Below are 14,187 nucleotides of genomic sequence, written 5' to 3' on the forward strand. Positions count from 1 at the left end.
ACAGTCCCATTGTGGGCTCCCATTATCTGTTGGAGATGGACTGGAAGATGATATATATTCAGGATTTGTTTGATAGGCACCATTTGATTCTATCTGAGTTATTTTATCATATCTACTGATATCCTGAATTACTTGCCATATGAGTCAATGACAGGCTATCTCAATTTGGATGGATTTTCTCAGGGAAGAGAAAGGCAGCTCTAGATAAATATGAGTGCAAGATAAAATGCTCATAGAGAAATTGGAGAAATAGGGCAGGGGTAGACAGAAACCTTAATGTAGGATTCAAAAGATGCTGTTTATTATTATGAATTTTATTATACACAAAAAGTAGTTTTATCCTAACATCATTAAAATATGATATTTACTTATACAATTTGCATTAACATTTTCCTCAAGGTAGACATGTGTGCCTGATATGCCTATGAATATATTTTTGTGACTGATGATAGTCTTCCATTTCTTTGTCATTCATTTCTTACTGGAATCTCTTTTTCCACCTCTTTTTGAGTCTGAGCACTTGAACACGGGAATAGATTTGATGGTCACTTAGCAAAATCTCAATTTCCCTCAGTGCATTTCTTTTACAAATTATATCTGTACTTTCCTTTAAACAACATTTTTTTTTTTCAGTCTAGGTCTTGCTCTGTTGCCTAGGCTAGAGTGCAGTGGCACTATCTCAGCTCACTGCAACCTCTGCCTCCCGGCTTCAATTGAGTCTCCTGCCTCAGCCTCTTGAGTAGCTGGGATTACAGGCGTGCATCACTGCACCCAGCTAAGTTTTGTAATTTTAGTAGAGACATGGTTTTGCTATGTTGGCTAGGCTGGTCTTGAACTCCTGGCCTTAAGTGATCAACCCACATCGGCCTTCCAAAGTGCTGGGATTACAGGTGTGAGCGACCGCATCCGGCCTTTAACAACACGTTTTTAATGGAAATCTTGTTCTGAACAGTTTTCATTCCGGTGTTCTGAAGATGGCATCTGCATCTTCTGAGCATGCTTCTTCCTCAGTCGTTTCCTCTGGGCTCTGATCTCTTTGCTCTATGGTGGAAAGGGTAGAAAGGAGGGAAAGGAACAACTGGAACCAGGAGGGCAACATGGTGAATGCTCAGCCCTTCCAAACAACATAGTCACCATAGGAACAACTTTCTAAAGTAACATGATACAATTTTCTTGGAAAGATAACCTGTTTGCCATTCTTGGAGGCAGGGGAGGCAGAGGCCCAGACATGCTGTGGCCCAGACAGCAGCTTCCAAGCAGATAGAGTCTGCACCCACCCAGTTTGGACAAAGAAGCCCCCATACACCCTGTGGAAAAGATTTCTAGAAGCTGTTGTGAAAAAACCACCACCACCACCACACACACACACCACCCACCCACCCACCAACACTAAAGAGCATTCTTGAGTCTGATTTGAAAACTAGGGTCACGTGTCATCAGGTCGTTTTGTGTATTAAATGGGTGTTAATACAGGTAGGTTACTTACAACAGTTCCTAGGGTATAGTAATTGTGTGAGTTTTAGAAATTATTGTTATTATTGCTGTTTAGTGTGTATTATTCTTAAATGCTTATAAAATGACAATATCTGATGTTGGCTAAGTGGAGGAAATTAATATTTTCATACATTGTAGATAAGAGTATATATTGGATCATTATTTTGGGAAGAAAGTTTTACAGTATGTCTCAAAAGTCTTAAACTAAATGAAATCTTTAATAAATAAATAAAATTCTACTTTTGGCAATTTAACCAATAATCTAGACAATTACTTGCCCCAGTGGATATTCATAGCAGTGTCACTTGCAATGGTAAAATGTTAGCAAAAACTTCACCTCCAGGTAAAGAGGTGGTTTGAATTTATTCATTTAATTTCATTTACTCTCTAAGCTTCATTAAAACTGTAGTAAAATATTTTTTTTTATTGGGGGAAAACTTATACCAAGGAAAATATACATATATTCAATGGAAAATTTGATGAGTTTTGAGAAATGTATACACACGTTACCAAGCTCCCAATTGAGAAAATCTCCATCATCCTAGAAGGTTTCCTCTTGCCCTGTTTCGTGCAGTCTCCACCTCCATGGACTACACTGTTCAGATTCCTCTGACCATAGATTAGTTTTCGTTGTTCTTGGACTTCACATAAATGAAATCATACAGTGTGGGCTCCTTTGTGTCTGGCTTCTTTCATTAAAGGTGCTATTTCTGAGAACCCATTCATATCATTGTTTTGTTTTGTTTTGTTTTTGAGATGGAGTCTTGCTCTGTTGCCCAGGCTGGAGTACACTGGCACAGTCTTGGCACACTGTAATCTTCACCTCCTGGGTTCAAGTGATTCTCCTGCCTCTGCCTCCTGAGTATCTGGGACTACAGGTGCCCGCCACCACGCCCAGCCAGTTTTGTATTTTTAGTAGTAGATGGGGTTTCACCGTGTTGGCTGGGATGGTCTCAAACTCCTGACCTCAGGTGATCCACCCGCCTCGGCCTCCCAAAGTGCTGGGATTACAGATGTGAGCCACCGCGCCCGACCATATCATTGCTATATCAGTAGTTATTCCTTTGCTTTTGATTCCCATATCCTCTGTCCCTTTATTGCTGAGCAGTGTTCTGTTTTTGAATATACTAGAATTCATTTACTGTCGCATTACTGATACTGTTGTTTGTTGTTTTTTGACTGTCATGAATAAAGCCATTTTGAACATTCTTGTTACCAAAAAAAAAAAAAAAAAGAAAACTAGGGTCGAATCCTACAAAGGCATTCAGGTGACAGGGTCCCATCCTAACAGCCATGTCAGTAGGTCTCATCCATCACACCTGGGAAAATGCTCCATTCCCCATTCCTTAGCTCTGGTTCTGGCTTCAGACTTCAATATCTCTATATTGGCGGGGTTTTAAAGCCAGAGGGGCCTTTATCCACTTACTCTTATGTACAGATCTGAATATGGAGGTAAGGAGGGGCAAGTGACATGTCCTAAGTCAGAGGAGATTCAACAAGAAAACCAGACAATCAACGACTGAGCCCTGGCGTATGCTGGGCATTGGCGAGCCGTGGGGCTGTGGAGATGTGGAGATGGAGAAAACAGAGTCCCTTTTTCAAGGAGCTCAATCCGGCAAGGGAGGCAGATTCTTTGCAGACAGGACCAGGCTTCCCTGCAGCAGAAGGAAACTAAATCAGGGTAATGAGCCTCAGCAGGGACGGGCCTCCACACTGCCCTGAGAGGATCGTGTGTGGACACAGGGCTGTGGCATGGCCCCGCTTTGAGTGGCTAGCTGTGCAGTAGGGCCAGGTGGGGCCTGGAGTGGCCTGAGCTAGGGGCTGGCATGAGCTCCCCCAGGGAACTGCAGAAGTAATGTTAGCCTCTATTTGCACAGCAAACTCAAGGACATGGTTTTCGGGAACACAGGCTGTACCCCTCCCCCAAGCCTAGCGAATGGGCTACCCTGGTTGGTGGGCCCTTGTTTGTGACAGAGTTGGAACACTCCGCAGGGTTCCAAGTGCTGAGTTGTGGCCCACAGGTAACTGGCAAGTGGAGGCAGAGCTGTGGAGCCCTTGGGAGCCACGGAGGGCCTGCTGCCTGCCACGAAATGCTCTCTCAGCAGCTGCTGACCCAGCTGTGGGCAGCCATACAAGCTATTTACAGCATCCTGGGACAGGTGCCTGCAAACCTATGGATGCCGTGGGGGATCCGAGCGTGCAGTGCCACGGTGGCCTTTGTGGCCAAGAGACGGCATGCGATCAGGAGGGAAGAGCTGGCCCAGCAGAATTTGGTCCAGGGTGAGAGCCACAGAAACGTCAGAGGCAGGATGGGGCTGGCACCCAGGCTGGTGGTGGCCTCACATCACCTATGCCCGAGGCCAGTCCTGGATTGCCCCAGAACAATTTCTTTACTCCAAAGAAATGCAAAGGAGTTAAAAAGTGAGAGCCCAAATCCAGTCTGTGCTCAGGGGCCAAGGGCACAGCTGGAGAGGGAGCTCCTGCAGCTGCAGCTGAGGCCCCCGCTCTTCCTGCACTGGGCAGAGAGCCGTGATGGGGCCTCAGCAGGAGTGCATGGAGGAGGACGCCTACTGCCTGGACGTGGACCAGAGGCTTGGCAAGATGCAGGACAACTGGAAGCCGTGAGTCAGACCTGCAACTGGCTCAAGAAGACTGCACAAGACCTGGCCTAGGGAATGGAGAAGGCCCTACCAATTTCCAGCGGGAGATCCTCTTCCATGAGGAAATGGCTCAGGAAGGGTCGAAGGCTACCGGGTCCACCACGAGAGTGCTCCAGGAGCTCTGGGAAGAATATGACTCCAAGAGGCAGAAGCTGGCTCACTGGGAGGCCAAGTTCCAGCCTTTCTGGACCAGCGTGTTGGCTCCCAGGGCTCCAGCCGCAGTCTGCAGGACCTGGAAGTGCCAGGGGTACCGTGAGCTGCCAGGACCCCCAGGAAGGAGGTAAGTCATCATGTGAGGGCTTGGGTCCAGAGCACCTGCCTGTTTGATTCAATTTTCCCCACAGCCAGGTCCTGAACACCCAGAAACTTGGCCGAACGTGAGCCTGAGCTGCTCCCTCGAAAACACTTTTAACTCTTGTAAGTTTAGGTACCATTTATTAATTGAAACTGAAATTGTTCTTAGTGAAAGTTAGATAGATGGCATTAGGAGTGTAAGATACGGTTTTACCAATAAAGATTGTTGGATATAAAAAGAAAGTTTTTCACATTTATTTCACCGTAATAATTCAAGTACTTCTATTTGCATTTGTGTCAAATTACATCCCTATACATACAATACTAAGAGAGTTGTTTATATGTTCACAGATACACTTGGCATTGTATCATACTATTATACTTATCTCATAATTTAAATGTTAAATAATATTGTGTCATGTAGATATGCTTTAATTTATGAACTTACTTCCCTATTGTGAACTATTTAGTTTGTGTCCATTCTATGGCTCTTAAATACTGCAAATATTTAATATTTTAAATATTAAAATAGTGTCCAATAGTAGTCACCAGTCTACGATTGGACACTATCCCAGACATTGCGTTTTTGTGGAAGAAGCCTAACATTGAAAAGACTACTGATAATGAGTTCCATGGGACTAGCTGTTACCGGAAAAGTTGTTTTTGTGGAATATTTTATGTTAGTTTACCTAACTTCCTATGAGAACTGTCCTTTCAAAATGTTCATAACGGGCTATAGAACAAAATCTATGTATTCGCTTGCTGTGGTTTGAATGTGTTTCCTCTAAAATTCAGGTGATGCTTGGCTGGGTGCAGTGTTTCATGCCTGTAATCCCAGCACTTTGGGAGGCCAGATCTCTTGAGCCCTGGAGTTTGAGACCAGGCTGGACAACATAGTGAGAACAAAAAAAAAAAAAAAAAAAAAAAAAGATTTAAAATTCAGGGGTTGCCAATGCGATAGTACCAAGAGGTAGGGCCTTTAAGAGGTAACGAGGTGATGAGAGCTCCTGCCTTGTGAATGGGAGGAAGGCCTTTAACAAAAGTCTTCATGGCCAGGCACGGTGGCTCACGCCTATAATCCCAGCACTTTGAGAGGTGGAGGTGGGTGGATCACTTGAGGGCAGGAGTTTGAGACCAGCCTGGCCAACGTGGTGAAACTCTGTCTCTATTAAAAATACAAAAATTAGCTGGCCATAGTGGTGGGCACCTGTAATCCCAGCTACCCGGGAGGCTGAGGCAGGAGAATTGCTTGAACCCAGGAGGTGGAGGTTGCAGTGAGCTGAGATCATGCCATTCACACTACAGCCTGGGTGACAGAGCAAGAGGCTTCATGCAGCCTTCATCCTCTTTTGCCCTTCTGCCTTGTGACCATGCAGTAAGAAACCCTCACCAGATGCCGGCTCCTTGATTTTGGACTTCCCAGCCTCCAGAGCTGTGAAAAAATAAGTTCTGTTCTATATAAATTACCCTGTCTCAGGTATTTTATTTTAGCAAAATGGACTGAGACACCACTACTATCCTCTAAAACAATTTTCATCCTTTTCAGCCTGGCACATAACTGCAAAACAGTAGTATTAGGTTGGTGCAAATGTAACTGTGGTTTTTGCAATTACTTTTAATTGTAATTAATTTTTAATTAAATTAAGTAAATTAATTTAATACTTTTAATTTTCACCTTAGATGGGGTCTTTGAAACTAGCTGGAGAGTATTGGGTGCTGAAAAGAGTGTAAGGATTCAGATTTGTTCCAGGTGAGGCCCACATAGCTTTCACCCACTGTACCTCCCAGGATGGACTGATGTTGGTTGACCAGGGGAAGTCATGGTAATAGCTCATACACGAGGGCCCATTTGCTCTGTTGCGGCCAGCACCAGCACACCATATGCATGCATTTAGTAATTGTTTTCATCTGAATGAATTAAGACATATGTTGCATAGCTGATCATTTTGAAGTTATCGCTGGTAACCATTGAGCCAGAGACAAAAACAGGTGCTATCCTCTTGGAGTTTGCTGATTCTAGGATTTCTTGACAATAGGGATGATTTTGAGTGTTCAAGACATCACGCTAATGTGGGTTGCTGAGTGATTGCCTTCTGTGTGGGTGTATGTGTGTGTTTTCCTCTGCTGAAGCCTTCTATAGTCTACATTACATAAAATAAGATGTGCCATGTGATTTCCTTTGGAGAATGCTTGAGTAATATCGTTGTTGAACTAGAAGTGCTGAGCAGTAGATGCTTCTTGGGCTGTAATGTAACATTTGGTTGGATGGACCTGATTTTCAAAATGTCATCATCTTAAAAGTTTTATTTCTGCTTTATGGTGGCATAATTGTCAAAAATTATATATATTCAAGGTATACAATGTGATGTTTTGATACACACATACATTGTGAAGTGACAGCCACAACCAAGCTAATGAACATATTTATGACCTCACAGAGTTAACTTTTTTCTGTGTGTGTGGTGGAAACATATCAGAACTACTCTCTTAGCAAATTTCAAGTGTCCAATACAGTGTTATTAATTACAGGGACCCACCCTACTGTACATTAGGTCTCCAGAACTTACTTGTTGTATAACTTCAAGTTTATACCCTTTGACCAACATCTTTGTATTTCCCCTCCCTATGACCCCTGGTAACTACCCTACTACTCTCTCTCATCTGTACAACCAAATGTATATATATGTGTGTGTACTGTAACTGAACTATGATTCAGCCATGAGAAAATTTTTTAAAAAATAGTTTAATATTAATATATATGTGTATAACACTTATATAAAAATATATGTATATTATATATGTGTTACAGCACACACAATATATGATTATATATGTGTAACAGAATACATATTTATATATAAATGTAGTATAATTGAACTATGATTCAGCCATATGAAAATTTTTTTACAAAGAGTTTATGGATATAGAAGTGCTAATGATATATAAAGTTTAAAAAAGACATACATTGTATGAACAAGATGATTCCAAATTCAGTTTTGAAAATAAAAGCAGAAAATATACATATGTATAGATATATCTGTATCTATCTATATCACATTTGCTCTATCCATTTATCTATTAACAGATAAATGATATAACAGGTCTTTACAAATTGCATATAATATATAGGTATATATGTCTTATTTACATATATTAAAGCCGTATTCTGATACTATAGTTATGGTACAGTGTAAAATCTGCATATATATGTGTGTGTGTGTGTGTGTGTGTATATATATATATTTTTTTTTTTTCTTTGGGAAGTGTGAGTCCAAGTGATTTGAAAATGCCAGAGAGGGCTGGGCACAGTGGCTCCTGCCTGAAATCCCAGCACATTGGGGTGCTGAGGCAGGCGGATCACTTGAGTTCAGGAGTTGGAGACCAGGCTGGGCAACATAGCCAGACCCTGTCTTTACAAAAAATTTTTTAAAAATTAGCCAGATGTGGTGATGCATGCCTGTAGTTTCAGCTACTTGGGAGGCTGAGTTGGGAGGATCGCTTGAGCCTGGGTATTTGAGGCTGTAGTGATCTATGTTTGTGCCACTGCACTCCAGCCTGGGTGACAGAACAAGATCTTGTCTTAGAAAAAGCCAGAGAACCAAGTGTGACAGCCCTAAAACATGTTCAGGATTTTAGAGAGGTTGTGCGTCTCTTTCTGTGTTTTAAATCTTTGTGATATTTTGAATGAGAAATATAACATGTAGAGAATTTGGAAAACACAAAAAATACAAACAGAAGAAAATAAAAGCTACTTGCAGTTATGCCACCCAGAGATAAACTGCTGTTGATATTTCACATATTTTATTCCATTCATTTTTCTATGTATCTGTATATATTGTTCTTCTTTTATTTTTAAAAACATATTTGGAATCATCCTGTTCATGTAATAAATGTATTTTTAAACTTTTTATATCATTAGCATTTTTATATCAATAAACTGTAAAAAAATTTTAACATGACTGAATTGTAATTCAGTTATAGTACATTTCTCTTCTGATAATTATGGGACTATTTCATATTAGAGAGTCTTGTCTACTTGTCGTAGATACTATTTTACCCCATGCATCCATTTTTGAATAAAAAGAGCCTGTCTTTAACAAAGCTGTTTTTTCTTGAGTACTCCTGAAATCTCTCCTTGGATCTGGAGGTCAAATTAATAGAGCAGTCCCTGGCCAGTTTCGGATGCTTCATTTCTTGTGTCTCTCATGCATGGCTCTGGGGTGGATGTTGGACTGAGTCAGGGTTTTCTCTTGCTTCTCTTGTGAGGGGAGGCTCCTGTTTTTTCTGTCTCCGCCATTCCATTATATACTGGTCCTATAACCCAAGGCCCATAGACTCCCCGGTCTTTGGTTTTTCTCATAGTTTGCATCACTGGGTGCCGTGTGTTGGTCTTGTGACAATCTCTGCAAAGAAGGTCTGATGCTGGCTGGATGTTGTGTGTGGCGGGTGCGGGAACTTCTCCCACTGTCTTGGAAAGCAGGCACTGGGGACCATAGGCAGGCTTAGATCCCTTGGGAAGACAGCACTGGGACCATCCAGGCCAAAGTTCAGGGTGATTCTTCAGGGACTGATACCTACTTAATTGATATTTTAAATCTTCAGCTGGTTTGCCTTTGAAGCTTTTATGTGTTGTCATGGATATTTCTGTTGGAAAATGTGGGATGGCAAATGGAGCTTAGCGAGTTAGCTGTCACTGCCTCAGAGACGTCTCACACGGATTTGTCAGGGATGATGTTTGGGCTGCTGGGATAGTGGCCTCATTCAGTACCATGTTCAATCTCAGCCTGTGCCCTGGATGCCGCTTAGGTTATCGGATGGCATTACTGTATGGAGACATGGACGCAGATGCATTTTATCTTTGATGAGATAGGACACAGAAACTTTAAGCCTTATGTGTTTGCTAGCATCACAGAGTACAAAGCTCACCATGGCCCGTTTCAAATACAGCCCCATTCCATGGCACTGACTCAGGAAGCTTGTCATAGACTGTGCCAGTACGTAGACTTGACTCTATGTGTACAAGTTATCAAGGTACTCTGCAGTGATGGTAGAGAGGCTAAGATGTGTAGGCCTTTGTTATGCTCTTTACAAGATATCTTTGTTAGCATGATAATTTTGCATTTGTACCCTGAACAATCTGATTTTTTTTCAGAGTTAATATTCTTTCAGGTGAGGAAATGAAGGTTTAGATAGATAGGCTTGCTGGAGTTTTCCCAGCTAGGATGTGGTGCAGCTGGCATGAGAACAGAGATTTCTCTCTATTTAGTTTAGGGCTTTTCCTACCATTGCACCAATTTTTAAACCAAACCACTGAATTATCTACTTTCCAGAAGGCAATTTCATTGCAATGGATTTATTCTTTGCTTTATCATTTATCCATTTGACAGGTCTCTGAACCATGATTGCCCCACTTTAAAGAAATACCAACAATGCCGCACTTGATTTACCTGAATGCCAAAGTGCTTTCAATGTGTATTGAATAATTGTGTTGTGTGTTTAAGGATCATTCTTAGTGAGCCACTCCCCTTAATTTCACTCCAGATAGCATGATTTATTACTCCTGAGGATGGTTGATAAGCAGGATACCTACTCGAGGGAGGTGGCACCTTTATGGTGGGACATACAATAAAAATGATTATTGAAACAAATGAAGTTAATTAGATGAGAGAAATTAAAATATTTGGAGTCAGATGTGCACAGAACAGCAAAGATACTTGGAAATTTTATGGTAGTGTTATCTTGAGTTCCTTGGCAGATGGCTAAGCATTAAAAAAAATTGCAGACATCCCTCTTGTTTTTGACTTTTTTTTTTTTGCTGTGTATTTTGTTTGTTTTGTTGTTTATAAAGAAAGTTCTTTGGAAAAAGTTCAGAACATGCTAGAAATGATACAAAAAATATTAGGTTCCCCCTTATTCCTATCATCTAGACATAATTACCCCCATGCTTATTTTTTCAATACTATATTTATTAATCTTTTCTCATTTAAAACTACGTTTTGGATATGTGTTCTGGATATTAGCAAATCCAGTTGCCCACCAACATTTTTAACGGCTTCATGGTGTTCTGTTATATTCATCCCTGTATTAATGAACATTTAAGTTGTTCCCAGGATTTCACTACTGTAAATAATAATGCATAGAATATCCTTATACCTATGCCTTTGAGAACTTTTTGAATTCTTTTTTGAGAAAAATTCCTGCTGGGCGTGGTGGCTCCCGCTACTTGGGAGGCTGCTGCGGGAGGATCAATTGAGCCTGGGGGTTGGAGGCTGCAGAATGTTATGATTGTACCAGTGTCCTCCAGCGTGACCACAGAGGAAGGCCCCTTTCGTTACAAAACGAGAAGGAAACGTAGAAACAATATTGCTAATTAAAAGGCATGCACATTTTAAAATATTTAGAAACATTTTGCCAAAAATGTAATAATACTAATGTACTTAATATGCATGCCCACACATGGAAAATAATGCTCATTTTCCTGCATGTTAACCACGATTGGTTATTATTATTATTTTTATTTGAGACAGAGTCTTGCTCTGTCACCCAGGCTGGAGTGCAGTATTGCAATCTTGGCTCACTGCATGCTCCCAGGTTCAAGCAATTCTGCCTCAGCCTCCCGAGTAGCTGGGATTACAGGTGCCCACCACCACGCCTGGCTAATTTTTGTATTTTTGGTACAGGCGGGGTTTTACCATGTTGGCCAGGCTGGTCTCGAATTCCTGACCTCAGGTGATCCCCCTACCTTGGCCTCTCAAAGTGCTGGGATTACAGGCCTCAGACACCATGCCCGGCCGATTGGTTGTTATTATTATTATTATTATTATTATTTTTATTATTAACAATTTTTACTTGCCATTCCAGTAGTAAAAAAAAAAAACAAAAAACAAACAAACAAAAAAAACCCCCAAAACCTGTTTTTGCAGTTTGGCTTATTTTTTAGGTTTTTAAATATATATTTTTTGAGACAGACTCTCGCTCTGTCATCCAGGCTGGAGTGCAGTGGGGCAATCACAGTTCACTGTAGCATCAACTTCTTGGGCTCCAATGATCCTCCTGCCTCAGCCTCCCAAGTAGCTGGGATTAATGGTGTGCGCTATCACACTCGGCTAATTTTTGAATTTTTTGTATAAATGTGATCTCCCTCTGTTGCTTAGGTTGGTCTCAAACTCCTGAGCTCAAGTGATCCTCCTATTTTGGCCTCCCAAAGTGTTGGGATTACAGGTGTGAGCCACTGTGTTTGGCCTATTTTTATTTTGTATTTTAGTAGTGAGGTTGAACTTTCCCCACGATTGAGTGTATTGCTTCTTTTGTGAGTTTCCTACTTAATATATTCTTTGCCTGCTTTTCTAATGGGAGTGCCTCTTCTTGTCAATATGTAACAGCTGTTTATATGATAAAATTCTTTACCCTTAGTGAATTAAGTACAATTGCTTTTCTCAGTTTGTAATTTACTTTCCACAAGGTTTATAGTGTGGTGCTTTTACATTTTTATGTAGTCATATATGTTTATCTCATCTGATCTATATTTTATTAAATTATCTCATATTTTTCCCATTGTTAGGACTTAAATCTTTAACCTATCTGAAATTTATTCCGGCAAAGGATAGGGAGAGCTTTAATTTTTTCCCCCAAAATGTTAGCTAATTGTCTCAATCCATTTATTACCTTTTTTTTTTTTTTTTTTTTTTTTTTTAAGACAAGAGTCTTGCTCTGTTACCCAGGCTGGAGTGCAGTGGTATGATCTCAGCTACTGCAAACTCTGCCAAACTGCAAACTCAGGTTCAAGCGATTCTCGTGTCTCAGTCTCCCAGGTAGCTGGGACCACTGCATGTGCCATCACTCCTAGATAATTTTTGTATTTTTAGTAGAGATTGGGTTTCACCATGTTGGCCAGGTTGGTCTCGAACTCCTGACCTCAAATGATCCACCCACCTTGGCCTTCCAAAGTGTTGCGATTACAGGCGTGAGCCACTGTGTCCGGCCCTAATCCATTTATTATCTTATTGAATGTAGCTGCATTTTTCATTAGTATATTCTCTTAGTCCATTTGTGTTACTATAAAGGACTACCTGAGGCTGGGTAATTTCTAAAGAAAAGAGATATGTTTGGCTTACGGTTCTGTAGGCTGTACAAGGGGCATGACACCAGCATTTGTCTCTGGTCAGGGACTCAGGAAGATTCCGCTCATTGCAGAAAGGCATAGAGGAGCAGAGCAGGCATCATATGGAGAGAGAGGAAGGAAATGAGGAGGAGGTCCCAGGCTCTTTAACAATCAGCTGTCACAGGAATGAATAGAGTGAGAACTCACTCATTACTGCAATGTATTCATGAGACCTCCGCCCCTGTGTTCCAAACACTTCCTACGGGGTTCCGCTTCTGACATTGGGTATCACATTTCAACATGAGCTTTAGAGGTGACAAATATCCTAACTATATCATGTATGTTTCATATGTATTTAATTATCATAACCTTATATTTCATTTTAATATGTAGTAAGGGTAGTTTCCCTCAATCCATTTCTTTTTATAATATTTTGTTTGCCTTTTCATGAATGTATTCTTCCTGATGAACTTTAAGAATAAAATACAACATTCATTGAATATATTTGCAAAATTGATGTGAGAAATATACTTGGAATTACATTGTGTTTTCATAGCGAAGGCATCCTGGAGCACATATATATCTAGAAGTTTGAAATGGACTAGTAATTCTGCAAGGGATTATGGGTATTGAGCAGGAGAAAGAAGATGACCCAAGGAATGTGTTCCTCATGTCACATGAAGTTAACTTGGAGACGGTGTGGATCTTTATGGTTCAAATTCATTCTGTTCTGTGGATAAGAACTAGCAACTTAATTTTGTCATCTGCTATATCTTCATTTGGCCCAAGAATTGAACCAGGAATCCCAGGGTAAAGTAACCTTGAAATTTGTTTTTTTCCAGGATCATTTGAAAAACTTTCCAGGAGGAAAATATGTAGCATTGGCAAGATCTGAGTGAGATACAGTAGTCCCCTCCTTTATTCTCAAGGAATACATAAAACATGAAAGGAGAGATTAACTCTGGGACTATGTGGCAATGCTCCAGGCATATAGGAAAAAAACAGTATCGACAGGGTTCGATACTATCCACAGTTTCAGGAATCCAGTGGATTAAGATGCTGTAAATGAGGATTCTTATTTTTTATTTACCTGTACTTGAACTCCTGGAATCATATGAAGTATTTTAAAAAGCATATTTGACTTCATATTTCCTTTTATTATTTCATATTTTTCTCTATATTTTTGCTTCTAAGCAGGTATTTTGGCACTAGAGTAAGCATTGTAAACTTATTAGAATACATGTGTTGTTTTCATATACAAATAAAGAGAGAAAGCAGACTGGGTTTTGAAGACCAGCAGAAAAAGGTTTCCTAGTCTTATAACCTTGGGAATTATACAGGATGATATATGTAAAATTTTGCTCCGTTTTTGGGATACGGTAGGTGCTTTCCATGATAGCTAAAAAGCTTCTCTGTAAATTCATGATAAATAGTTTGGGGGATCAATACTGTTTACAAAATTCCCTGCCAACATTTCACATTTTAATGGATTCATATTTTAGTACACCTAGGGACTGAACTTTACAGATTGTGGAAAGTCCTCCAAATATTTTTTTACTACATTCTAGTAATTACGTTACTAAGTTTTTGTTAGGTTACACATTTTAAGCAATTAATACGGAACTCTCACAATGTCAT

At 40.5% G+C, this 14,187-nt stretch overlaps 1 protein-coding gene across 1 annotated transcript in view; it reads left to right on the forward strand.

Moving 5' to 3' along the window:
* Positions 1–4,219: 4,219 nt before the first annotated feature.
* The window catches only part of RYR2 (ryanodine receptor 2), a 634,673-nt gene continuing 624,705 nt past the window's right edge, over positions 4,220–14,187 (forward strand). Inside the window, exon 1 of the mRNA XM_025401874.1 lies at positions 4,220–4,434. Coding sequence (XP_025257659.1) covers positions 4,220–4,434 — 215 coding nt within the window. The remainder of the gene's footprint in view (positions 4,435–14,187) is intronic.

This window comes from Theropithecus gelada, chromosome 1, assembly GCF_003255815.1.
Source record: "Theropithecus gelada isolate Dixy chromosome 1, Tgel_1.0, whole genome shotgun sequence".
NCBI classification, from domain to species: Eukaryota; Metazoa; Chordata; class Mammalia; order Primates; family Cercopithecidae; genus Theropithecus; species Theropithecus gelada.